The sequence below is a fragment of the Macaca mulatta genome, chromosome 2 (assembly GCF_049350105.2).
Source record: "Macaca mulatta isolate MMU2019108-1 chromosome 2, T2T-MMU8v2.0, whole genome shotgun sequence".
NCBI lineage: Eukaryota > Metazoa > Chordata > Mammalia > Primates > Cercopithecidae > Macaca > Macaca mulatta.
The window spans coordinates 60546033-60569932 of record NC_133407.1 but is presented as its reverse complement, the minus strand read 5'-3'; the positions used below and the strand labels follow the sequence as shown (position 1 = coordinate 60569932).

Genomic DNA, 23900 nt, shown 5'->3' with positions numbered 1-23900 from the left:
GAACGGGGTCTGGCCTATGGTAGGGACCCCCCACATCCAGCTTTTACCTTTAAATTGGGAATAAAAAATGTCCCTTGATTCATTGCATATCATGAATTCATACATAGAGCCTTTGAAGTAATAAATGAGTCTATGTTGCAAAAAAAAACCTGTTGGACCCAAGAGCATTTAAGTATTGTTCTGCAACCTGGCAATTGTATGAGCCAAAATATGAAACAGGGGCTCCAGGAACATATTCCAGGGGTCTTTCATTTTCATTCATCTAACATTATTCTTTGATGAATAGATGTCTTTAGTTTCAACCAGCTGTTCAGCTCATGAAAGCACAAACCTCTGTCTCACATACCCATACAGGACACTGTGCCTTAGTGGGGTTTAAAAAATAAATAAGGGATTGATGGCAGAAGTACCCCATTTTCCCCAAGTGACGTGTTCCAGTGCAATTGTACATGGAATATTTGAAAATCAAGTACCAAAAATGAGGGAACTTCACTACTTAAATTTGTTCTGTACTAAATATTTATTGTAAAGCACAGAATTCCTTTGTAACAACATGCTTTATAAGGTCATATTTTGATATCTAAGATTTTCTTAAATCAGTAAATTGAGACACACACACACTGGGTGTAGAATCCACAAGCTCAATTTTGGGCCAGGATGATGATTGATGAATAAGAAGTAGCTCCTTTAGAAGACTTGACTGGCACATGTAACCATTAGGAAATTATAAATAAAAGGTGGGGGGGATTGTGTGTTCTTTAAAAGCAAGGGCATCCTTTCATTCACCTTTGTTATCTGGAGTCTCGTAAAAGCATATTATAGGCATGCCATACCTATTTGGTGATTAAATAAAATCATGAGTAAGCAAATGATCAAATGCAATTAAGTACTAAAAAGATTTTTGGCTAGACATGGTGGTTCACGCCTGTAATCCTAGCATTTTGGGAGGCCAAGGCAGGAGGATTACTTGAGCCCAGGAGTTCGATACCAGCCTGGGCAACATAGTGAGATCCTGAAATAACAAAATAGTCAAGTGTGGTGGCACACGCCGGTGGTGCACCTACATAGGAGACTGAGGCAGCAGTATAGCTTGAGCCCAGGAGGTCAAGGCTGCAGTGAGCCATGATCACACCTCTGCACTACAGCCTGGTCAACAGAGTGAGACTCTGTCTCAAAAAGATACTAAAATAAAAGAAAATTTTAAGATTTTTAAAGAGTCTATAATGCAGTAAAAATTTACACAGAAGGAGTCACTGGAGACAGCCGCATGGAAGAGTTGCACCTTGTAGGAAATTAAGTCTTCAAATGCTAGAACAAAGGGTAAATAGGAATTCCTAACAAGGAGAGTAATCTAGATCTGTGCACCAATCGGTTAGAAGGACTGTGAGCAGCAACCTCCAATATATATTTATTTATATTTATACGTATGTTCCACTACATTAACAAGAAAAAAATTTAGACATACACAAAAATAAGATTTTAAAAGAAAAGTTAAAGATGAAATAAGTAATATTTTAAATTGTTATTTATTAATGGTATATCATTATTTCTATTGGGCATAAATCTACATTTCCAATAACCTTTTCAATAATTTTGAATATTGAATTTTATGGCTAACTTCCAGTCATATCAGATTGGATCACATTGCCTCAAAATATGGCTAATAAGGAATTTTAATAGGTATAAGAGATGTGTCAGCTAAGCCATTTTCTTATTTGCTCATGCCTACATTATTCATATTGTCCTTAATCCTCTGTTCTTTGAAGGAACTTAAATGACTTGTGAAAGTTAGCTTGGTTAAAGCTAGATAATAGAATCTACTCAATCGGCCAAGCACATAAAAACTGTAATACACTGAAAGATGCTTAAAGTTAACAAGTCAGCGAGAAAACCTGTGGCAAGGAAATCAACCTAGCACACTAGTGGAATATGCAACCATCACCCGACAGATGGGTTGAGTGTGCCAGGGTCAAGGCTCACTTTAAGACCATGGACCACACCTGCCCCATGCAGGTGGAGTTAGCAGTTCACATAGTTGTGAAAGGTGCATGTGTGGGGTCCGATCATTTATGATGGTTGAGATATTTTGACCTGGAAAGATAGGTTAATGAGAATATTTGCATATTAGTCTGTCCTGGAAATCAGGAACAAATTAAAAACCTCAAAGAAGCAGATTCAGAGGAACTATGAATGAAACCTATTATTCAACTTGAGCTAGCTCCCTGAGTGTCAACTCCCTATAGAATCTGCTGCTCATGGGACTCTGATTTTTTTTTTTTTTTTTTTTTTTTTTTTTTTTTTTTTTTTTTTTTTCTGAGACTCTCTCCCTCTGTTTCCCAGGCTGGAGTGCAGCGGCACTATCTTGGCTCATTGCACCCTATGCCTCCTGGGTTCAAGCAATTCTCATGCCTCAGCCTCCCGAGTAGCTGGGATTATAGGCATGTGCCACCACGCCCAGCTAATTCTTTGTATTTTTAGTTGAGACGGGGTTTTGCCATGTTGACCAGGCTGGTTGCAAACTCCTGTTCTCGATCAGGAGTTCCAAGCCATCCACCCACCTCAGCCTTCCAAAGTGCTGGGATTACAGGTGTGAGCTACCGTGCCTGGATGATTTTCTTTTAAAAGATAAACCTATTTTCTTCATTGTTTTTGGCAGGAGAGAGCCAGGAGCTGCCTGACATACCTGGTGAGCCAACTGGCCAACATGGAGCATTCGTTTCACCATATTCTCCTGCTGGAGATTAAAGGCATCACCGACACCTTCTCCTCAATCTTGGGCCCTCAGAGCAGAGACATCTTTCGCATGAGCAACAGCTTCACCGCCATTGCTAAACTCCTTACCCGACAACTGGAAAATGCGAAGGCTGGAAGTGGCAGGTGAGCAAGAGCTTCTGTGTACCTCAGGGAGCTGCTGTGCACCTGTGGAGGTAGAATGCAGACAGCTAAGCCTTTCTAACTGCCAAAGGAAGCTAAAACCTGTATCTCAACAGAGAATAATATCTGTACAAATTATGGCACTTGCCAGAATCTTTCTTCTAAATATGTGAAAACAAGAATGTAACAAAACAATAAAAAGGTTCACAAAATATGGTAAAGGAATAAGAACGTAGTACAAGGAATATTTTATAGCACCCGTTTATTTACTCAACAAATTTAACAATTTAAGTTGTCATACTGAATAATTTAACATAGCTTACTGCATACCAGGAAGCTAGACACATATAGAGAGATAATAACATGTTCCTTGTATTCAAGAAGCTCACTGACTAGTATGAGATAAATATTTAAGTGCATAATGGGAGAATGGCAGAATGGCGGAAAGCTTATGCTTATCAACATGGGTTCAAGAGGCATGGAAAATACAGAGATGGAGTATCTACTTCTGTATCAAAGGGAGAGGGGTAGAAATCTGATATCAGAAGAGGTTCCCCTGAAGAGGTGATATTTTGAACCAAGTAGTGAAAGATGACCAGATTTCACCAGGCTGTCTTTCAGGCAGCATTTGAAAAAGCACTTTCTGGAAACAGAAGTGATTTTGTATGACTAGGGTTATGTCACAAGGAAAATAACATTAGGAGTGCTAATGAAGTGGTAGGCAGGGACCAGAGGATGACAGGCTCAACAAAGTGGGCTAAGGAGTTCAACTTTACCCTCTAAGCAGTGAGGAGTGATTGTGGAGCTTCGTACATGGCAGGGTACAATCAGTCCAGATTTCAGGAAGCCCATCCTGGCCCCAGTGCAGAGGATGTCTCAGGAAGAGGCAGATGAGCCAGATCAAATGAGGGAAGAGCAGAAAAGTGTGCATAGGTGTTGGCCATGAGGAAATTATTGACGATTGATGTGAGGAAGCTGCCATTGGTGTGGCTAGCAGAAAACAGGGTGATGGGGGTTGCAGAGAGAGAGGACACAATGCACAAACTGGCCTTTTAAAGAAGCTTGTCTTTGGAAAAAAGTATGCAAGGCCATGCAAGATTGAGGGAGGGGTTTTATTTGTTTTGCTATGTTTTGAATAGAGAGAAACTTAAAAAGCTTTATGACCTTTAGAAGTTACAAAAGCCCTTTAAGTATGTAATCTCATTTGATCTTCATGACCATTCTACAGGCAAGAAGGACAGATGTCATTTACTCCTAGTTTATAGAAGAAGAAACAGAGGCTCAGATACTGGTTAAATATATTCCCAATGTTACACAATGACTAAGTGACAGAGGATGGACTCGACCGCATCTCCATAATTCAGATCACAGGCAATGGAAGGTGCACAGTTATGGAGGAGGGTGGGGCCATTTGCGACTAATGTCAAATTCTGTGGGGGTTTTTTGGAATAACAAATGATGCATGCCATTTCCAGTGTGAAACAAGAATTCCATGAGAGGTCATCTTGATAGAGTAGTGAGCATTTAGTCATTTGGGTCCACTTTATGTTCATCATGGTGTAGAGCCTGGAGGTCCTAAGAGACATAAGGTACTATCCTTACCATCAAGAGTCACAGTCAGAGGATGTGATGTGCATGGAGAAAAAGGAATGCACTCTCCAGCAGCCAGGGAGTCGAATATTTCACAGAGAAGGTAAAATTTAAGTTCATTTCCTATTTATTATCTTCCACATGCCAAGCATTTCTCTAAACACTAGGTCAAGTTGCACAGAATGAATGAAAATTCTTCAGATAGGGTAGAAAGGACACCACAAACAAACAACCAAAAATAAATAGCACATGCCAAGATACAAGGGCTTAATAGTATGTGCTCAGACTAAGGAAAGACAATTTGTTCAGTAGGGCAAGAAAGTAAGTTGAAAAGTTAGGTCAGAGGCAGATTATCAGAGGCCTTACATGCTATGTTAGAAGCAAGGGTTTGTTCTATAAGCAACATGTAAACTTGGAAAGATTTTACTCCAGAGAATGATCACAGCTCTTAGCACAGGAATTAGCAGATAGTAAGCACTCAAATATTTTCACCAAATGAATAGGTAAATCAGGAGTAACTAACATCATAAAGCATTGAATTAATTTGACTGGAGCACCCAGCTGGCAAAAGACAAACTGAGAGGTCTAGACAAAATGATGAGAGCCTAAGAAGTCAGGGCAGATCATTATAGTAGAGAACACAAAATTACGAGGAACTGATCACCTATTGGAGGTGGAGTAAGAAGAGGGTAGTGGATGAACACCCAGAGATATGTAGCTTAAGTGATTGCACAGAAATGGAGATGATACTGATAACCAAGAAAGGAGGTTGCAGGAGGGAAGCCAACCTGGGACGGCCTCTTAGCCCCTGCACAGAGAACATAATCTGACCAATAGTGTCATCAAAGTCAATAACTATTCACAGAGGTAGAGTCATTGTAAATGTCCTTTTCTTTCAACACAATGGGTTTGATCGAGCATATAAAAATGTGTTGTCACCTCATTTGATATACAGATGCCTATTAGAAGAGTTTCTTAACCTTGGTATTGTTGATATTTGGGCTAGACTGAGTCGTAAGGCTGCCATATGCATTATGGAATATTCACCAGCAGTGCTGGCCGCTACCCACTAGATGATAGAAGAAGCACCCCCTTTCAATTGTGACAACCAAAAATGTCTCCAGGTTTTGCTAAATGTCTCTGAGGAAACAAAAACCTCCCCCACTTGAGAATCACTACTATATACATATACCATTCAAAAATAGCATTTTCATAGACCCATAAGTTAACTGGCAATAAGCTAAACACGTGGCAGCATTCAGGAGAATCAAGACCAGCATCATTAAAAAGATTTGCCATTTATATGCACCCACAAAGTCGCTGTTGGACAATTTTAATAATGTGGTTTTAGAAATTTGGTTTACAGTCTCTGCAGCTGGTGTCTGAGGGAGCCATTCTGTGCTGTATGCACAGCTGAACTGTGTGTGTCTTCTCCAAGCCATGGCTGAGATGTGCCATAAGTGAAAGTTTGAGCCCATGTCCTGGCCAGTGCTCTCCTATTCTCTATTGTCCCTATGGACACAAGGTTTCAAGAGGCCAGTTGACATTTCTGAGATTATATATGTGAAAATCTTTACATAAAGAGAAAAAATATTATATAAGGGTGTTACTTAGGCATCTTAACAGGAAAATCCATTTTTAATAAGTAGGCCTGTATTAGTCCATTTTCATACTGTTGTAAAGAACTGGCTGAGACTGGGTAATTTATAAAGTCAAGAGTTCGGCATGGCTGGGAAACCTCAGGAAACTTACAATCATGGAAGAAGGCAAAGGGGAAACAAGACACCATCTTCACAAGGCAGCAAGAGGTGCCAAGCAAAGCAGGAAGAGCCCCTTATAAAACCATCAGCTCTCATGAGTACTCACTCACTATCGCGAGAACAGCATGGGGGAAACTGCCCCCATGATTCAATTACCTCCACCTGGTCTCTCCCTTGACACATGGGGATTATGGGGATTACAATTCCAGATGAGATTTGGGTGGGGACACAAAGCCTAACCATGTCAAGCCCAACTCAATTAGCAATGAACAATTTCCCCAAGAAAAGAATTTAGGAGATATGTAGATAGGAAGAAAAAATAAGGTCCTACTTGAAAATATGAGTCTGCATATATGAGAATGCATTTAAAATATTTTTAAACTATTTTTCTGAGGTTAGAGGGCAGGAGAGTAGGAAACAAAGAAAGAGCAAAATGAAATATAAAGAGATGAAAAGGTCACCACTCACCTCATACCACTACTGCCATCATCCCCCACCTCAACCTCTCTCAACTGAAAATACTTCTCTCAGTTCAACCCTCATTGTCAATCTTCTTCGAATTGATTGTAATTATTCAGTGGGAATCTCTAAACCCTCGTGTGGACAGCCAGTCTTTTGTCTGAATGGCTCATCCTCTCTGGGATGGTTGTTAAGGCTTCTCTCCCAACATCTTTTCCTTGAATACCCTTCATTGTGACCATTTAACTTCAGTCATTTTAATCTCTGCCCTCAAAGCAGAAAGGTCTACACTTTTGTCGAAAGCATGCAGCAAAATCTGATTCTTACAATTAAAGGGGAAATGAATAAGTGAAGAGAGCTTGAAAGAAAATTAAAGATGATAAAATTCAAAACAGATGTCATCTAATTTACAAAGCTGACACATAGCCCAGCAGGCCAGATTTTAGACTTCAGGCCAAAACTACAAGATTATCAAAAGAAAAACAATTAGCATCCTAGAGAGAATGAAAAACTGAAGCAGACAGGAGCCTTTCTTGTGCCAAATGACTGAATAAATTGAGTGAGTTTTGTTAGAAGCACCAGGTGAGCCCACTTGCACTTTTCCTGCTCCTGTTTTAGAAAGCATGTTTATATGTAAATAATAAACCAACAGAGGCTAAATAACAGGACAGCCAAGCAAAGCATTTATATTTTTTAAATTAATTCTGCAGAAGCAAAAGTGTACAAGAGCTATTATGCATTGAAAAGGAGAAGGTGTCAGGTTGGAGAAGAGATCTATACCTTTCAATACCGTGCAAGTCCTAGCTACCCCTAAACATCAAGCTGTTTGTCTGCCAGGGCCCAGTTGAAGCTGGAGAGGGAGAGGGTGAGCTCAGGGCACCTCTGTAACTGACTGAGCCGAGCAGTGGAGTGATCATTGCCTAGAAGATGCCTTTGCCAAATGAATGTGGCGCCAGGGAGGCTGCTATAATCAGGCACCATCAGAATGGGGGCAATTTGTCACAGGTGGTCTTAGTAGGCGGTTACGCTTAGGCCCCAGTTGGGGATGGAAACTTTGAGGGATGGAATTTGTGGAAAGAAAGCAGCAGTGGGAGATAAATTTGAGGAATGAAAAAAGATAGGGAGAGAGGATGATGATGGCAAAAAGCAGAAGGGGAGACCTGAGGAAAAAGGAGAAAGGGTCCTGACACAGGCCTGGGGCAGAGGAGGGTGAAGGAAGGTTACAGTTCTCTCAGATCCAGCCTGCAAACTTCAGTCAAAGCCATGAAAGTCATGGGGGAAAAAAAGAAGTTTTTTTTGTAAGAAAAGTTTAAGACAAAGTGTGTGATTAAAGCTTCTCCAATCGTTTGGCTTAATTACATGAATGTTGCTTTTTGTTGTTGTTGTTTTGGTGGTGATGGTAGTAGTGATTATGAGATTTTATGTTTGCTCTTCACTTTAAGAATCAGGCCTGAAAACAGAAAGGGATAATAAAAGCTAAATTATAGTCAAAACTGACTGAATAGGTGTAAATCTGACTTTGGTATAAGTGAAAAGAGATGACACAAAGGAGGGAAGGAAATAAAACAATAGCACATGCGAGAGAATGAAGGGAAAATACGGTAAGTCGACTATGTTCACAGAAAAATGACTCCAGGAAATCTGTCTTCCTTGGAGTGGCTCCAGAATTCCATTTATCCCACATTCCATGCAATGAACATCAAAGAAACGGAGCACAGCAAAGAGACACATTTGATGTATTGTGTGGCCCTAATGTATACTCAAGTAACACTGCCTGTAAAGAACCCTTTCAACTACGAGGCCCTTTGCAACCTGTCATTCCAGAGTTCCCATCTTGACATCCTGGGAGTCACATCAGAACCTAACTCTGCTGAAATAACAATAATGCGCATGCTTAGACATCATTTCCCCAAGACATTGTCCGAGACCTTGAAAGTAATGGCTCTTCACTGAGTCCACAACACAAATTTCAGAAAACAGGGGGCCAAGTTCTTCTATGCAACTCTGCAAAAAATTCTGCATATGTAGGCCTGATCAAGCTTTAAACCAGCTCTTACCACATGGTAGATCCTGTGCTAGGGGCTTTCACCTCTGATATATTGTTTAATCCTCACAACAAAAAAGTCTTTTCATATGCATCAGGATAATAGAAACTTCATATTAGAGCATAATAGGGTAAACCTTTCAGACAAACAAGAACAAAGTAAAATTCTTGCTGAGTCCATGGTAATTCCTGGAGGGTCAATAATACAAATGCCCAGACATCAGTTCATTAAGTTTCTTTTAATTTCTTCTTTTAATCTGGTCCAATGAATCTCAAATTTCAGTGTGGATGAGAGTTACTGTGTTCATAGTATTACATGGATAATTCAAAAGAATTTTAAAGGAATGTCAAGGGTAACTTTTGCCTATTCCTCCCCAAACTGGTACCCCACTAACTTTTACCATCGCCTTCTAGAATGCCCTCTTTGTGCCTCTCTTCCCATTGAAGGCTGACATTCAGAACCAAGACTCCAGTTTGCTACTACTTCTCCATGAGGCCTTTTCCACCCACCATCACACATAGTGATCTGTACTTTCCTCTCAGCTCCCACAGCTCATACAACCTCTCTACCTCCCAGCACATGCCATCCTGCCCTGGAGTATTAGGTGTCCTTCTGTGTCCCTCTACTCTTCCACAAACTTGAAGAGCTAATATTCACACCCTATGCTCTATGGAAGGAAAAACAAGATCTTATAAGTGTTTACAAGAACTTCCACATTTTTAGGTAAGACATGTTTGTACAAAGAAAAACTGATTCTTTGAAAGCAGCTGTTGGTTCAGGGAAGGTACACGAGTCAGTTCAGAACCATAATTAAAAACATGTGACATTCTGGTCAGCGTTGCCCCTGCTTAGGAAAAGCTGACTGTAATTTTGCACCACCAAGGTAAATTTTAAGAATGAAACAAGAGTTTTGATAAGAAACAAGTAAATCTTTTCAATCTAGAGAGGTCTACAGTGGTCACTTGTATAAAAAGAAAACCATAACAGCCATTTGTGGCAATAACAATAGCTGTGGCTGTTGTTACTTCTCTGCGCATGGAAAAGGAAGGAAAGGCTTCGGTTTTGGGCCCCTCTTCTTACTGAAGAGGTTAAGTCTGACATGTTGTACCATTTATGTTCCATCTGTTGTTCATTTACTCCACCAGTTGTCCTCCCTTAATGCAGCATTTAGGGTGACGTGAAGGTCTTTAAAGGTATTTCAGGAATTCGTCTATCAGCAAGACATGTAGCTAGGAGACACTGTTATCAGCTTTGGAGACAATGAAGCAGGTCCAGGGAGTGTGAGACCTCAGACAGGCTGGCTCTGCCATAGAAGGACACAGTAGGGTAGAGACTCGGGCAGCCCCAGTACGGAGTGCGGGCAATTTAATATCAGCTTCATGGGGAAGCAGGTCCATTTTCTGTAACATAGCAATGTTCAAAACACAAGGCACACAAGAAAAGAAAGCTTTTCATCAGGCACCCATGCCTTGGCTTCCCATTTCAAGCAAGACAGAGAACACCAAAATTCTAGCCTAGGGAAAGAGGAAAAAGGGTGTTTGTGGGAGAAGAGGTAAGAGGACCTTGACCCTCTACAACCCACGTGAGAGGAGTGACAGGGTGCCAGCTGGTGCTCAGACGCTTCTTCCTGGACCCTGATGACCTAGCTATTTGCTATTTTGGTTCCCCAAATGCTCCCTGTTCCTTTTTAGTATCTGTCATAATTGAACTTTAAAGTTGCCATTTGCATGACATTTTCTGAGTTTTGAACACCTTTTTAGATTGTGTTAAAAGAGGGTGCCAAAATTCATTTTTCCAATCAATACGAAGGGTTGTTCCAGTGACTATATATCAACTCTATTCTGGTGTCTACTTCCCACAGAATGTTATTCAGAGATATCAGAGTGTAATAACTCTTCTTGGTTACCATGCTAGATCACCAATGCCCTAATATGTATTACGTATTCCTGGGGTAGATTCAGATGTAACCTGAACCACACCTATTTAGAGGAAGTGTGGAGAGTAGAGTGTTAAGTGTGAGCTCTGGAGGCAAACAGTTGGATTTAATGTTGGTGTAACTAAGTGACCTTCAGTATGCTTTAGTTGCCTCATCTGTAAATGGAGTTACTAATAGGGCCAGCCTCACTTGATTGTGTGAGAAGCAATTCATGTACCAGATTTAGAACAGTGAAGACTATACAAAGAAAGCCCTCTGTAAATGTTAATGAGTAGCATTAGCACATTTTTACAGGTGTGTATTATAATAGGTGATGGCATATCCACTAGACCAGTGTCCATCTGCAAACTGTTTCTTATCAGACTACAATGAAGCGATTGCAGATATTAAAAATAAGAAAATAAGAAGTTGGAACTTTTATAGCAATTTAACATTGCTGTAATAACCAAATACCTGATCAGTATACATTGTATGTCTTGTTTTATTCATTGCATTTGTCTAGTAATTTATTTTTGCTATTTTTACAAAAATACTGATCTGTGAAATGAAAATTTAAAATAAATAATTCTTTACTACAGTGAGTTACTGTATTAAATGTTGGATGCAGCTGGACCCAGACTAAGCCTGGGAACTCTCTTTAATACCTAATATTTTGTTCCCTAAACTTTCTTCTGGGACAGAAAGGAAAGAGATTTAATAAATGAAAGGTGATGAACACACACCATTGTGACCATGGTTGAGATACAGCAACTCTAAGATGGGTTACAGCTGAGGAAAAATGGTTCTTAATATTATTCATATTCATCATAAAGCAAAAGGTAGGCTTTTCATTAGTTGGCAACCTGAAGGTTGTTAACTAAACTTTACTGTAGGTAAGGGCTGAATTCTAGGTAGATTAGGAATTGAATCACAGAATTTTATGTAGGAGTTCTAGCTCCAGCTCAGTTATTGATGTGTTTTTGATTAATTATTTCCCTCCATTTCTGGGTAACTATGCTTCTATCAATTAAAATTGGGTTACAGTATCATATTTGAGATGAAGACTAGGAGAAGATGTATCAAATAGGAAAATTTTAACCGTTTTTCCTGCTCTTCCAGTGTCAAATGCCATGAGTGACAATGTCTTAGCTATTTAATCCTCATGGCCAGACCCTGTTGCTTGCTCCTGTGCCCAGACGATAAAGTCAGCCTAGACAAAGAAGAGCACATTGCCTTGCAGGTCTCCCTCTTGATTCACAGTGCTTTGATGATATTCCTACTCTACATTTTTTACAGTCCTTTATAATTTACAAAGTGATTTTGTAGCTCGTGTTATATCTGGGTGGCAGTTCATTAGGATGTGGCAGCCTTCTTCTGTTAAGGCTACTGCTCACCCGATATGCCCAGTCATCTCAGGAATCTAAAGATTTGGGTCCATCTGAACCAGTATCTGTCAGCAGCAAAACCCGAAAAGGTACCTTTACCTCGGATTGCATCCCCAAAAGGATAAAAGGCAAAGCCCACCAACTCCAAATAATCCATAGATTAAGTCTTACCTTACTACAGAATTAGTGAAACCCTCAGCAGCCTTGCTTGAGGAAAAAGGCCTCTGCCCTGGTCCGCTTCAGATTCTCTTATTTCTTGTCTGGGCCATTGCTTCTCAAAATTCGAATGTGTCACTGGATACCTGGGGACCGTATGAAAGTGCACATTCTGATTTGGTAGATCTGGGATCAGAGCCTGAGATTCTATATTTCTGACAGCTCCAAGGTGATGCTGATGCCGCTGGTCCAGGGATCTCACTTTGAGTAGCAAAAGCAGGGGCTTTGCACTTTTTGCTGATCCCTTTTCTGTGTCTCATTCTCTCCCATGTTGGTTAAATAACTGAAAAGTGAGCAAATGACTGGGCATCTGAATTAGAAGTGTCACTTCCTTGTATCATGGCTTTCATATTTTCATTCTAATTTCAGGAAATTCTCTTTGTCTGCAGTTGCTCAGAATTCATATTTGAAGTACAGGGAATTTTTAAAATTGGCTATTTCTATATCCCATTTCTTGTATGCTCACAGAGTAGGAGAGTCCCTCTCTTTTAGTACACACTGTTTAAGATACTGCAGTAAGAGGAGAGATTTTATAGTCCTCCCTGGCTTTGAGCAGGAAAAGCATATCTTCCAGGATTGGTACCAATTGCACAAGCCTCCTTTTTTCAGTGTCAAATGTCCACATTAAGCAGCAGCCACTCAGGGTTTTACCATGCCTTGAATTTTTCATGCCCATTCTATATGAGCAACACTGTTAAATCCATTATCTTACATAATGCTTTCAGCAATCTGATGATGTAATGTCAATCCCATCTTTATATAGCAAAAATAAAACTTAGAGTCCTTAAGAGTTTTATAGCATCACTAATAAACATGAAATTGGAGTCATGAACCTAAACTTTTCCCCATAAGATCATGTTCAGTCAATTTCCCCCACAACTGTCTCCTTTTGAAAACTCTTTTAAAATTTTGTGTGAATGAAGTAAACCATGGAGTTATTTCAGTTTAGCAGAGTTCTACCATTGGCATGATCACATTCTGATCCCCACATAACTAGGTACCTGCCCATCTCTGCTTTTGCCCACTGAGCAGGTCAGAGGCAGAATAGATACCAAGAACTGAGTCTTATTGTTGGTCGTTTCCCTTAACATTCCAGCTTAGGTGTTCCAGCAGCATTATTTATTGGAGTCCCAAAACAGATGCTAGCACTGTGAAGCTGGGGGATCTTCTCTATGATGATTCATGACCCAAGAGATCACTGAAGAGTAAGGAACATAGCATTCTAAGAATTTAGGACTCCAATGTGGATTTAGTCCATTGCGTTCTCCTACTTCTCCTTTAACAAGCTTAACTCTGCAGGAGTACATATCCTGGACATGGAATTGTAAGCCAAGATCATCAAACATTAACTAATATTATTTTTCTTTGATTTGAGGAGCCAGGAAGAGAGGCTGCCAATCTTTCCACCCCTGCCAGCTTTATAGTCTCATCTCCCGGCTTAGTGAGAGCAGCCAGCAGCCCAAGGGCCAATTTGTTTCCAAGGGGAGTCCCCGTTCACACAAGAGGGAGGTAATTAGGCCTCCCCCTGGGAATCCCTAGAGGTACTTTTAAAAACTTTACTTTGGCAACAGAGACCAGAAACTGTTCAGACTGGAAATTATCTGAGCCTCTTGTAACGTGGCGTGTTGAGTTAAGGCCAAGTTAATATTTAGGGGATTATAGAACTCTGGCAAAGATTTCTGTAAAATTACCTCTGGGGTCAAAAGTGACAAATGGAAAAGAAATAACAACCCCCTGCGTGAGCCCAACCCACTGGCCCCCGCTGCCACCACTCTACAAGTAAACACATACAGGACCCATGGTTCTGCCAGCACTTTCACATTTGTGATGTGTTTCCTTGCTCTAGAAGGGAAGCAGAAGTTTATCTCAGGAAAAGATCTTTGTTTTTGAACTTTTTGTTCAAAAACTTTGTTTCGATCAAAATACTTCTCTTCTATCTTTTTATATTAAATTTTAAAAGCAACAGGAAAAGAAGTAAAGGAGAAGGAATGTTTATGATAAACCCAAACCCTCTATCTACCATTTCCTGACCTTCCAATTTATTGGAATTGAAGTTTGTCCTACCTCCCTCCCAGCAAATTTCTGTGGCAAGCCCAGGTGGACTGATGGCCAGAAACAGAAGTTCCCTTTGATCCATCTGGAGACCTTGGCTGCCTCCATGACTTCATTACCACCCCAGTCCACTGACTTCTGTGCTCTACAAATCTAAATCAGAAGAGAAAGCATTCTGTGCAGAAGAGAAAGTCTTTGTGGTGAGAATTCTCATCAGCCTTAGATCTAGAAAGAATTTCTGTATCCCAGACATTCTATTGTTGCTTCTTCATTCTTCATATTTGTTCCCTTGCAAATTACTCTTTTTGCCTCTACTCTTGCTCCCTGCTTCTCTCCACATTTCATGTTTACCAAATAGCACTGTGCCACCCCCAAACCCTGAAGGGCCAGGAGGAGTGGCCAGTCTCTCATGGGTATCTGGTAGGCCTCAGGAGGTTTTTGTTTGTTGTTGTTGTTGTTGCTATTTGTTTGTTTTGTTTTTTTGTGTTTTGTGGTGGTGGTGGTTGTTGTTTGGAGGTGGGTGGCAGGCTGACTTCAGACAACAATGTGGTCTCAGTTCACTTATTCTACAGAAATTCCAGGTCCTTTGTGCCAAGCACTGTGCCAGACCAGATGAGCTGTACAGGTCCCTGCCCACAGGGCAGCGGGTACTTAGCCCAGAGTTGCCTTGCCAAATCTAACAAATAAAAATACAGGATACCCAGTTGAATTTCGGTTAAAGAACAAATAATTCCTTAGTAGTTTTTAGTATAATAACTGTAGTAAAGTATAATATATCTTTAGTACATTTCACTAGGGACATACCTACACTTAAAAATACTTATTGTTGGCCAGGCGCGGTGGCTCATGCCTGTAATCCCAGCACTTTGGGAGGCCGAGGCGGGCAGATCATGAGGTCAGGAGATTGAGACCTTCCTGGCTAACATGGTGAAACCCTGTCTCTACGAATACAAAAACAAAATTAGCTGGACGTGGTGATGGATACCTGTAGTCCCAGCTACTCAGGAGGCTGAGGCAGGAGAATGGTGTGAACTAGGGAGGCGGAGCTTGCAGTGAGCCGAGATCGTGCCACTGCACTCCAGCCTGGGTGACAGAGTGTGACTCAATCTCAAAAAAAAAAAAAAAAAAGTATTGTTTATCTGAAATTCAGATTTGACTGGGTGTCCTGTTTTTTCACTGAGAACCCTACCCTTGAGACACCCAACCTGCCCTCTTGGGGTCAGTGAGTGTCATGCCAAGCATCTCATCAGGGTAATGCTATAAAGCAACTTGAACGTGAAGGAAGGCTGCTTCCAACTACTAAAGCTCTGATGCATCCAGGCTGCGGAGCTTACTAACCAACATCTGGTCACTGGAGACACAGGCAGGGAAAGGGGCCTAAGTGGCCATCCCCTCCTACAGCCTGACAGTAATAAAATCTAACGTGGGATGACTGCTTGTTATGTGCTAGGAACACTGCTTCATGTTGGTTCTGTCATTTAATCATTCTGCCAACCCCATGAGTTAAGTACGGTTATTATCCCCATTTTATAGATGGTGAAATTGATATATTGAGTACAACAAATAAAAGAAGGATCTCCATAAATATGAAACTTTTTTAAGAATAAAAGCTGATCCAATAAAATTATCTTAGGACATTTTCTATAATCTACGAAATTTGAAGTTTTTTTGAAGAAAATGTGATTATTGTAGCTGATATAACCCAGAGCTTTAGACAGAAAGAAAAAAAAATTATAAATTAATGAGAAATTTTCCTCTAACAATTCATATGTTTTGAGGTTTAAAAATGTGTATAGTCAGGTACAGTGACACACACCTGTAGTCCCCACTACTCAGGAGGCTGAGATAGGAGAACTGCTAGGGCCCAGATGTTTGAGGCCAGCCTGGGCAACATAGCAAGACCCCCATCTCTAAAAACTTAAAAATTAAAATATTAAAACGTTTGTATAATGCTCAATATCTAATACTTACATTTTGGATTACAAGTTATGCTTTACAAGTTTTTAAGTTTTAATGACCCCAGCTATAGCAATATTTGAAATAAAGGTATCTTTTAATTTTGAAATGTGACTAGGTTCTATGGAACCGGAGAAATATTTTAGTTTCATGACTACACATTAACTAATGTGGATAGAAAATAAATACTCCCCAAAATTTCTTGTGTGGAGTGAGTCCATTAGATTTTTTTAAATTAACCTTGGCAGTCATCATGGTTTGTAAAATATCGTCTAGAGATAACATTATCTTGGTTTCATTTGTAATGGGAGTAAACATTTAGGATCTTCCGGCTAAAAGATGTCAAAGCCTCCCATCTATTTGACTGTAGCCAATATCATATATATGTCAGAAAGAAAAACGTTTTCAAGCTTAGCCTCTATTCCCACATACTGATTCTTGCAATCTACCAATGTATATTTCATTTATGCATGGTATGGGTAGATAAAAATTATGTAAAGTCATAGAAAACTTATAAAATTATGTAAGAAAAATGGTTTTAAATTGTATCAGTAACCTCTTATTAAACAATAAACAATTGCCTGGTTACCTGAAAGATGCTGGTTCCCACTTTGAACCATCAGCAGCTGTCCCTGGGCTGGACCTACAGGTGAATTCTGACCACTGAGGGCCCATAATCATGAACCCTCCCTCAACGCCAGGACTGCTCTCCTCTCTGGGCCAGCCAGAAAAACTTCACCATCCAACCCTGCCAACGCACCTTCACCAGTGTCCACCGCAGGTATAGGTGCCAGAATGGGTAGATTGTAACTGAAAAAATTAGTTACCAGCCCTTCTGCATTGCTTTTTTCTAAAAAGCAGTTTTTGTTTTTGTTTTTGTTTTGTTGTTGTTGTTCTTGTGCTTGTTTGTTTGTTGGTTGGTTGATGTTGTTGTTTTTGACACAGAGTTTCGCTCTTGTCACCCAGGCTGGAGTGCAATGGTGCGATCTCGGCTCACTACAACCTCCGCCCCCAGGTTCAATTGATTCTCCTCCCTCAGCCTCCCAATTAGCTGGGATTACAGGTGCCTGCCACCACACCCAGCTAATTTTTGTATTTTTAGTAGAGACGGGGTTTCACCATGTTGAGCAGGCTGGTCTCGAACTCCTGACCTCAAGTGATCCACCCACCTCAGCCTCCCAAAGTGTTGGGATTACAGGCGTGAGCCATCGTGCCTGGCAGTGCTTTCTTTCTTTTTTTTTTTCTAAGTATGTTTTTCCTCTCACTCTCATTCAGATATTATACCAGGTTCACTTTGGCCCTTAGGGAAAAATGTTTGAAGAAGCTAAGATTTTTGTGTAAGTCTGGGCCCTTTCCTCAAAGTCTTGGAAAAATACTAAAGACGGCCAAGAAAATACACACAGACAAATCAACAAAATCATTAGACCATCTTGGTGAATATATTTCTAGGGATTATTATGTACTGTAATAAAAAATAAATATTTTGCCTCCATGCCGAGTTCATGGCATACAGCTCCTAAACCCTCAGAATCTCAGATTGATGGGTGTCTTTTATATGCTAATGAGATGACTGGTGGCAGGGACCCCTAGATTTCTTGAGGATTGGGGCTGGTCACAGGAAAGACCAAGGCATGATTACATTGTTGGAACTTTCAGCCCCATTCTCTATCTTACCCTATAACTCACCCACCCCCAGTCTCTGGGGAGGGGAGAGGGACTGAAGATTGAGTTAACCACCAATGATAATCGTTTAATCAATCACACCTGAATAATGAAACCATCCTAGTAACCCCTAAAATTCCAAGAACTTCCAGATTGGTGAACACATTGAGGTGCTGGGAGTACAGCACACCTAGAAAGGGCACAGAAGCTCTGAGCCCCTTCTCCCATACCTTGCTCTGTGCATCTCTTCTACTGGGGTGTTTCTGAGTTGTATCCTTTCTAATAAACCCAATAATAATAAGTTAAAGTGTTTTCCTGAGTCCTATGAGCCATTCCAGTGAATTATTGAACCATGGAGGTGGGGCAGTGCTGGAACCTTTGTAGCCAAGCTGAACAGAAGTGTGAGTAAGCTGGGGACCCCATACTTCTCACTGGCATCTGAACTGGGGGCAGTCTGTGGAGTCTGGGCTTTATTCCAGGTCATCAGTATTAGGATTGAATTGAACTGTAGGACACCCAATTGGTGTCTAGAGGGTTGGAGAATTAGTTGGTATGAGAAAAAAACCCACACATTGTGTGTCAAAAGTGTGGTAAGTAAATAATTCCTTTTATATTTTTTTTTGAGAAAAGAATTAATACTAACACCATGTGTTATAAAAATGGATAGTGGTTGTTGAATAAAAATTAAAATACCTGTAGGCCAGCTCAATATTAGAAGATAAATAAGGGAAGATAAATGCATGCTACTTTCGTATAATTACTCAGCACCTCAGTGAACATCAGAAAGCTATTTCTGCAGTTTATTTGTAGGTGCTTATCCTAGCTAACGCACTGTTAGCCCTCAGAGGAAATCCAAAATTATACCACACATGGCCCCTGCTTTAAAGGAAGTAATTTTAATGACCCACAAAGTGGTTTATAAACCCTGCTATAAAAGATACTTGGGTCTATATTAATATCATTTCATAGAAAACCTCTTCCTTCCAACATCTTAAAATTCAGAAAGATATTTCTTGCTATACTGATTTTTTAAAAATTAACAAAACCATGAGTTTATGCAGTCCACATGAAATGTTCCTATTCTGTAATTTCAGGAGAAACATATCAGCACATGTAAATTTTTTAGAAAATATCTGGCACACATTTCATGTGAAAGCCATACATTGGAAGAATTTCTAGAAAAGAATATGGTACATGAGCATAAAAACTGCTTTTTATTCTTTGAACCCTTAAAAAAGCATTTTTAATACAATGTTCACATAAACACTGCTGTTTCTAAACTTCTGGCAGAACAATCTGTAGAAAGAATTTCAAAGACCTATGCCTGTAGTAGATATTCAGTAAATACTTGTTAAATGACTAATGAAAAAATTTATTAGGCAAAGTTTTCGCTTCTGAGTGAGAGGCAGTTAAATAGAGAATAACACTGTTCTGAAGAGTATATATGACCAACATCTAATGCAATGATTTCTATTCCTTTAGGAGAAAAATCAGCACTGAAATTGAATTCCCTGAGAAACTGGAAGAAACCAAGCTCATAGTAGCTGAAAATGAAGACCATGAAAAACTCCAAGTTAAAATCCAGGCTTTTGAAGACAAGATAAATGCAGACAGCAATACCCCTGGCTCTATCAGAAGATATAGTCTGGGCCAAGTTTCTAAAGAAGAAAGAAAAAACATTAGATTTAACAGGTATAACTCTTGTTTGGTTTGTTTTTTAAATTATACACTTAATATCAGCTATTAGCTTTGTTATCACTCTGTTACGGGGTGTTTTTTATATATCTTCTACCTATAGCCACCTGAAGTGCTGTCCTTACATGAATGAAATGTTATCCACAATGCTCTCATTATCCATAGAAGTTCACTATTTTAAATGGGTACTATGAATGGAAAAAAAACCTATTGCTTAATTTTTAAAGCAATTCTTAAATATAAGTATGCCATATGGGAAATACCGTCTCTTGATTTCTGATGAAAAATCAAAAGCAAAGGTAGACAACGATGAAAAATATGCAAGTCTATCATTTTGCAGCCAGTTTTGCCATGAAATTGATTTTTAAACCTTTGTGTTCGGGGGTGACCTAGATTTTCAAAGGTTTGGTTTATTACATCATTTGTTGGTGATGTACATTTATCAGGGCCATTAGTAGTTTCACACTCCAGAGGAAGTAACTTTTTGTCCCAATATTATTATTATTTCTTTTCCTTGGCAGTGAATGGTAACACAGCTTCTCTAACTTTCCCTTTGTTTGAACTCTAGGTCAAAAAGTTTGGCTTTGCACACTGTGCTCACAAAGGGTGTGGGTTCAGACGATGGTGAAGATGAAAACAGGGGAGATATACCAGCCAGCATCTCTCTTTCAGAAATAGACCCACTTAGCCAAGGAGATGACAAGCTGCCCTTTAAGGCAGACACTGACAGATCACAGCTGGGAGAGTCTTCAGTTTCATACCCAAATATTATACATAAAGACTCAGAGAATTTGCCAGAAACTGTTAAAGAAAACTTCCAGGAAGAAACTCCAGAGACAACTGCAAGTCCTATAGAATACCAAGATAAGCTCTACTTGCACTTAAAAAAAAACCTCAGCAAAGTGAAAGCATATGCCATGGAAATTGGAAAGAAGATTCCAGTCCCTGATCAGTGTACCATTGAAGGTAAGTGTTGTGTACTTCCCAAACCTGAGCAACTTCAGGAGTCACTGCAAATAAACAAACAAAAAGCTCGAATCATGTAAATTAGCATACTCTTTTCTGTATCTTTTGCAAAATAGAACATTTTTTTTTAAACACCTTACATTATGTTAGTTTCCCCACCCCACCCCCAAAAAAGGTTCATCATCTCCTTGATTCCCATTGGAATCTACTTGGGTGCACATAAGTCCACTGACTCTCTGATTTTTGCAAACCTCAAGATATATTATTTCTGGTTCCCTGTCCCCAGAATTCAGGAAAATCCTGGAAAGAGGTCTGTGACCCTGTAGCAGGCTCTGTGGTAGGGATTCTGCCAGAGACATTTCCCAACCACATAATCATGCAAGAAAGCCATGCACAACATTGAATATCAGCTTCCACTCAGCTACTGTGTTCCAGGCACTGTGTTAAAAGTACTCACGATTCAGCTATTAACCAAACAGATACAATTCCTGACCTCTTAGAGTTTAGAGTGTAGACGGTGACACGCAACTTAGGATGAGACCATGTCCCCAGAAACCCATTATAAGTTGAAAATGCACCTAGTTTACCGAACATTACAGCTTAGCCTAGCTTACATTAAAACATGCCCAGAACACTTACACTAGCCTACATTAGGCAAAATTATCTAACACAAAGTGTATTTTATAATAAACTGTTGAATATCTCATGTAATTTATTGAATGCTGTACTGAAAGTGAAAAATAGAATGGTCATATAGGCACTGGAAGTATTGTTTCTACTGAATGAGTATCACTTTCACACCATTGTGAAGTCGAAAAATGGTAAGTTCAACCATCTTATGTCAGGACCATCCGTACACAAAGAAAAGGGCACAACCATAGTCAGGAGGTGACTTAAGAGAGGGAAGCCAGTGAGAGGTTGAGCTAGTCAGAAAACAAAGGGCAAAGTAAAAAAATAAAAAATTTTAAGTAGGATGTCAGGGGCCAGGACCTCCCTCTGGCACACAAATTAGGGTGGCACCAATAAAACTCAGTAAAGGCTGGGCACGGTGGCTCATGCCTGTAATCCAAGCACTTTGGGAGGCTGAGGCAGGTGGATCGCCTGAGGTCAGGAGTTCAAGACCAGCCTGGCCAGCATGGTGAAACTCCATCTCTACTAAAAATACAACAATTAGCAGGCCATGGTGGCTGACGCCTATAATCCTAGCTACTCAGGAGGCTGAGGCAGGAGAATGGCTTGAGCCCGAGAGGTGGAGGTTGCAGTGAGCCGATATCGTGCCACTGCATTCCAGCCTGGGTGACTGAGCGGGACTCTGTCCCAAAAATAAAAATAAAAATAAATAAATAAATAAATAAATAAATAAATAAATGAAACTCAGTAAAATTTTAAGCAATGACAAGATCAGTAACAGTGTCTTACTGAGCCATAGTGGAACCTAAGACAAAAGGAATAATTAGTAATATCAATCCTGTACCTAATTACAATTTTTATATTCATCGTACATTATTTGCATTAATTTTAATTCTAAAAAACATTATGTATCTTGATTACTATATATTTCCAGCACTCCTTTATATTTTGTACCCTAGTCCTTCCTGGCCCTGGGAAAGGAAATGTGTTTGAGACACAGGTCCTAAAATGCCACAGTGCTAGGGCAGACTCACTTTTCTGGTAGTGGGTTGAACAAGTTTGAATAGCTTTAAGGCACTGTCAGGCTCATAATCTTTACAACAACAATTCTTAGGCAGCAACCATGTTCTTCCCTTGAGATACATGTGATGGTTCTAGCACTCTGGCAGGATCTGCCATCTTATAGGCTACAGCCCTCTTAGAAAAAGCCAGACAGCTCAGCCTCCAGAAAGAAACATAGCTGAAGAGTAGCAAATCCAATTCATATTCACCTGCCCACTGGCTATCATGTTTAGGTACTAGAAGAGCCCTTTTTCCCATATTCTACTTTCTAGCTCTTTTCCCACTTCAAATCTGAGGAAAGAGCGTGTTCTCATGTTAACAAAGGGAAAGGGGGATTCAAGTGTTTGCTGATAACATTAGAATATTATTTTGCATGTCTCTATATAATCTGACACTTTCAAAAGTGTTTGCACTAATTTTATTAGCCTTCCTAAAACTCTTTTAAATCCATTTTAATGGTGACAATAAAATATTGCTTATATTCAAATGTAAGTATTAGATAAGTATACCAGGGCTTGGAAATAGCTAAAATCAATAAAGTTCCATCAAAATAAACAGTATACAATTGCCTGCTTTGCTAATAATCTATGTATCTATTGCACAAGTTGGAGAATTTAATATAAGAGAGGTTAAGTGAATTCCCCAGTTTGACAGCGGGAGTCAATTGCAAAGATAAAGGTAAAATAGTGGGATTTTTCAAAGTTGATCTAAAGCATTAAAGGTTTACTATGCAATGAGTTTTAGTCTTGTGGAAATGTGTGAGAAAATCCTGCAGATTTACTTCAAATATCTGCTTGTCAAAAACAAATGATATTTCTTATTGCCTTGAGTTACTTTGGGAGTTAAAATTACAGATGGTCCTTGATTTATGGTGGTTTGACTTAGGATTTTTTGACTGTACAATGGTGCAAAAGCCATATACATTCAGTAGAAACCATACTTTGAATTTTGATTCAAAATTCTTCATAACAACTAACTTTATTATATAGGCTTTGTGTTAGATTGTTTTGCCCAACTGTAGGCTAATGTATGTATTCTGAGCACATTTGGGGTAGGCCAGGCTAAGCTATGATGTTCGGTAGGTTAAGTGTATTAAATGCATTTTCAACATAAGATTTTCAACTTACAATGGGGTTATGGGGACATAACCCCATCGTAAATCAAAAAGCATCTGTAGTTTGACAATTAACTAGTTAACTTTGCTTTCTTTTTTCAAAAATATTGAATAAATTCATCATCTTTAGTTAAAAAAATAATACTTTCTTTTGATACTGATGTTTCCTACCAGGGATGACCTAGATGACCTAGAACTGAGTATGTATTTTTTTAGCTGACATTTTGGAATTCATTCATACTCTTGGAATTTCCTGGGCAATTCCTTGCACAGAGATATGTGTGAAGGATCAAAAATTTATATGATTCACTGCTAATACATCCGCTGAGAAAGAGTTCAGGCTGATTGTAGGGGACACATTGTTATTATTTCAGAAGTAGTATAAATTATTCAGTGACACACCAGCAGTCATCTGGCTGACACAATTTTGCTTGTTATCATAATATTGCTCAACAATATTACCTTTCTTTCCTTGAAAACTTATTCAAAAAAATTTAGGCTTAATTGTGTTATGTTTAA

At 39.5% G+C, this 23900-nt stretch overlaps 1 protein-coding gene across 8 annotated transcripts in view; it reads left to right on the top strand.

Annotated features, from left to right (window-relative positions):
- VEPH1 (ventricular zone expressed PH domain containing 1) overlaps positions 1–23900 on the top strand; it is a 265267-nt gene that overhangs the window by 121049 nt on the left and 120318 nt on the right. For 6 of the 8 annotated variants that reach the window (XR_013414535.1, XM_015131877.3, XM_077994168.1 and 3 more), the window contains 3 exons: positions 2657–2877; positions 19397–19606; positions 20178–20575. Coding sequence is in view for 5 of the 8 variants with exons in the window: in XM_015131877.3 (XP_014987363.2) it covers positions 2657–2877; positions 19397–19606; positions 20178–20575 (829 nt within the window). In the remaining 3 variants the exon portion in view is untranslated. Of the gene's footprint in view, positions 1–2656; positions 2878–19396; positions 19607–20177; positions 20576–23900 lie in introns of those variants that run through there. The other 2 variants (XM_077994170.1, XM_077994171.1) reach the window with 2 other exon arrangements.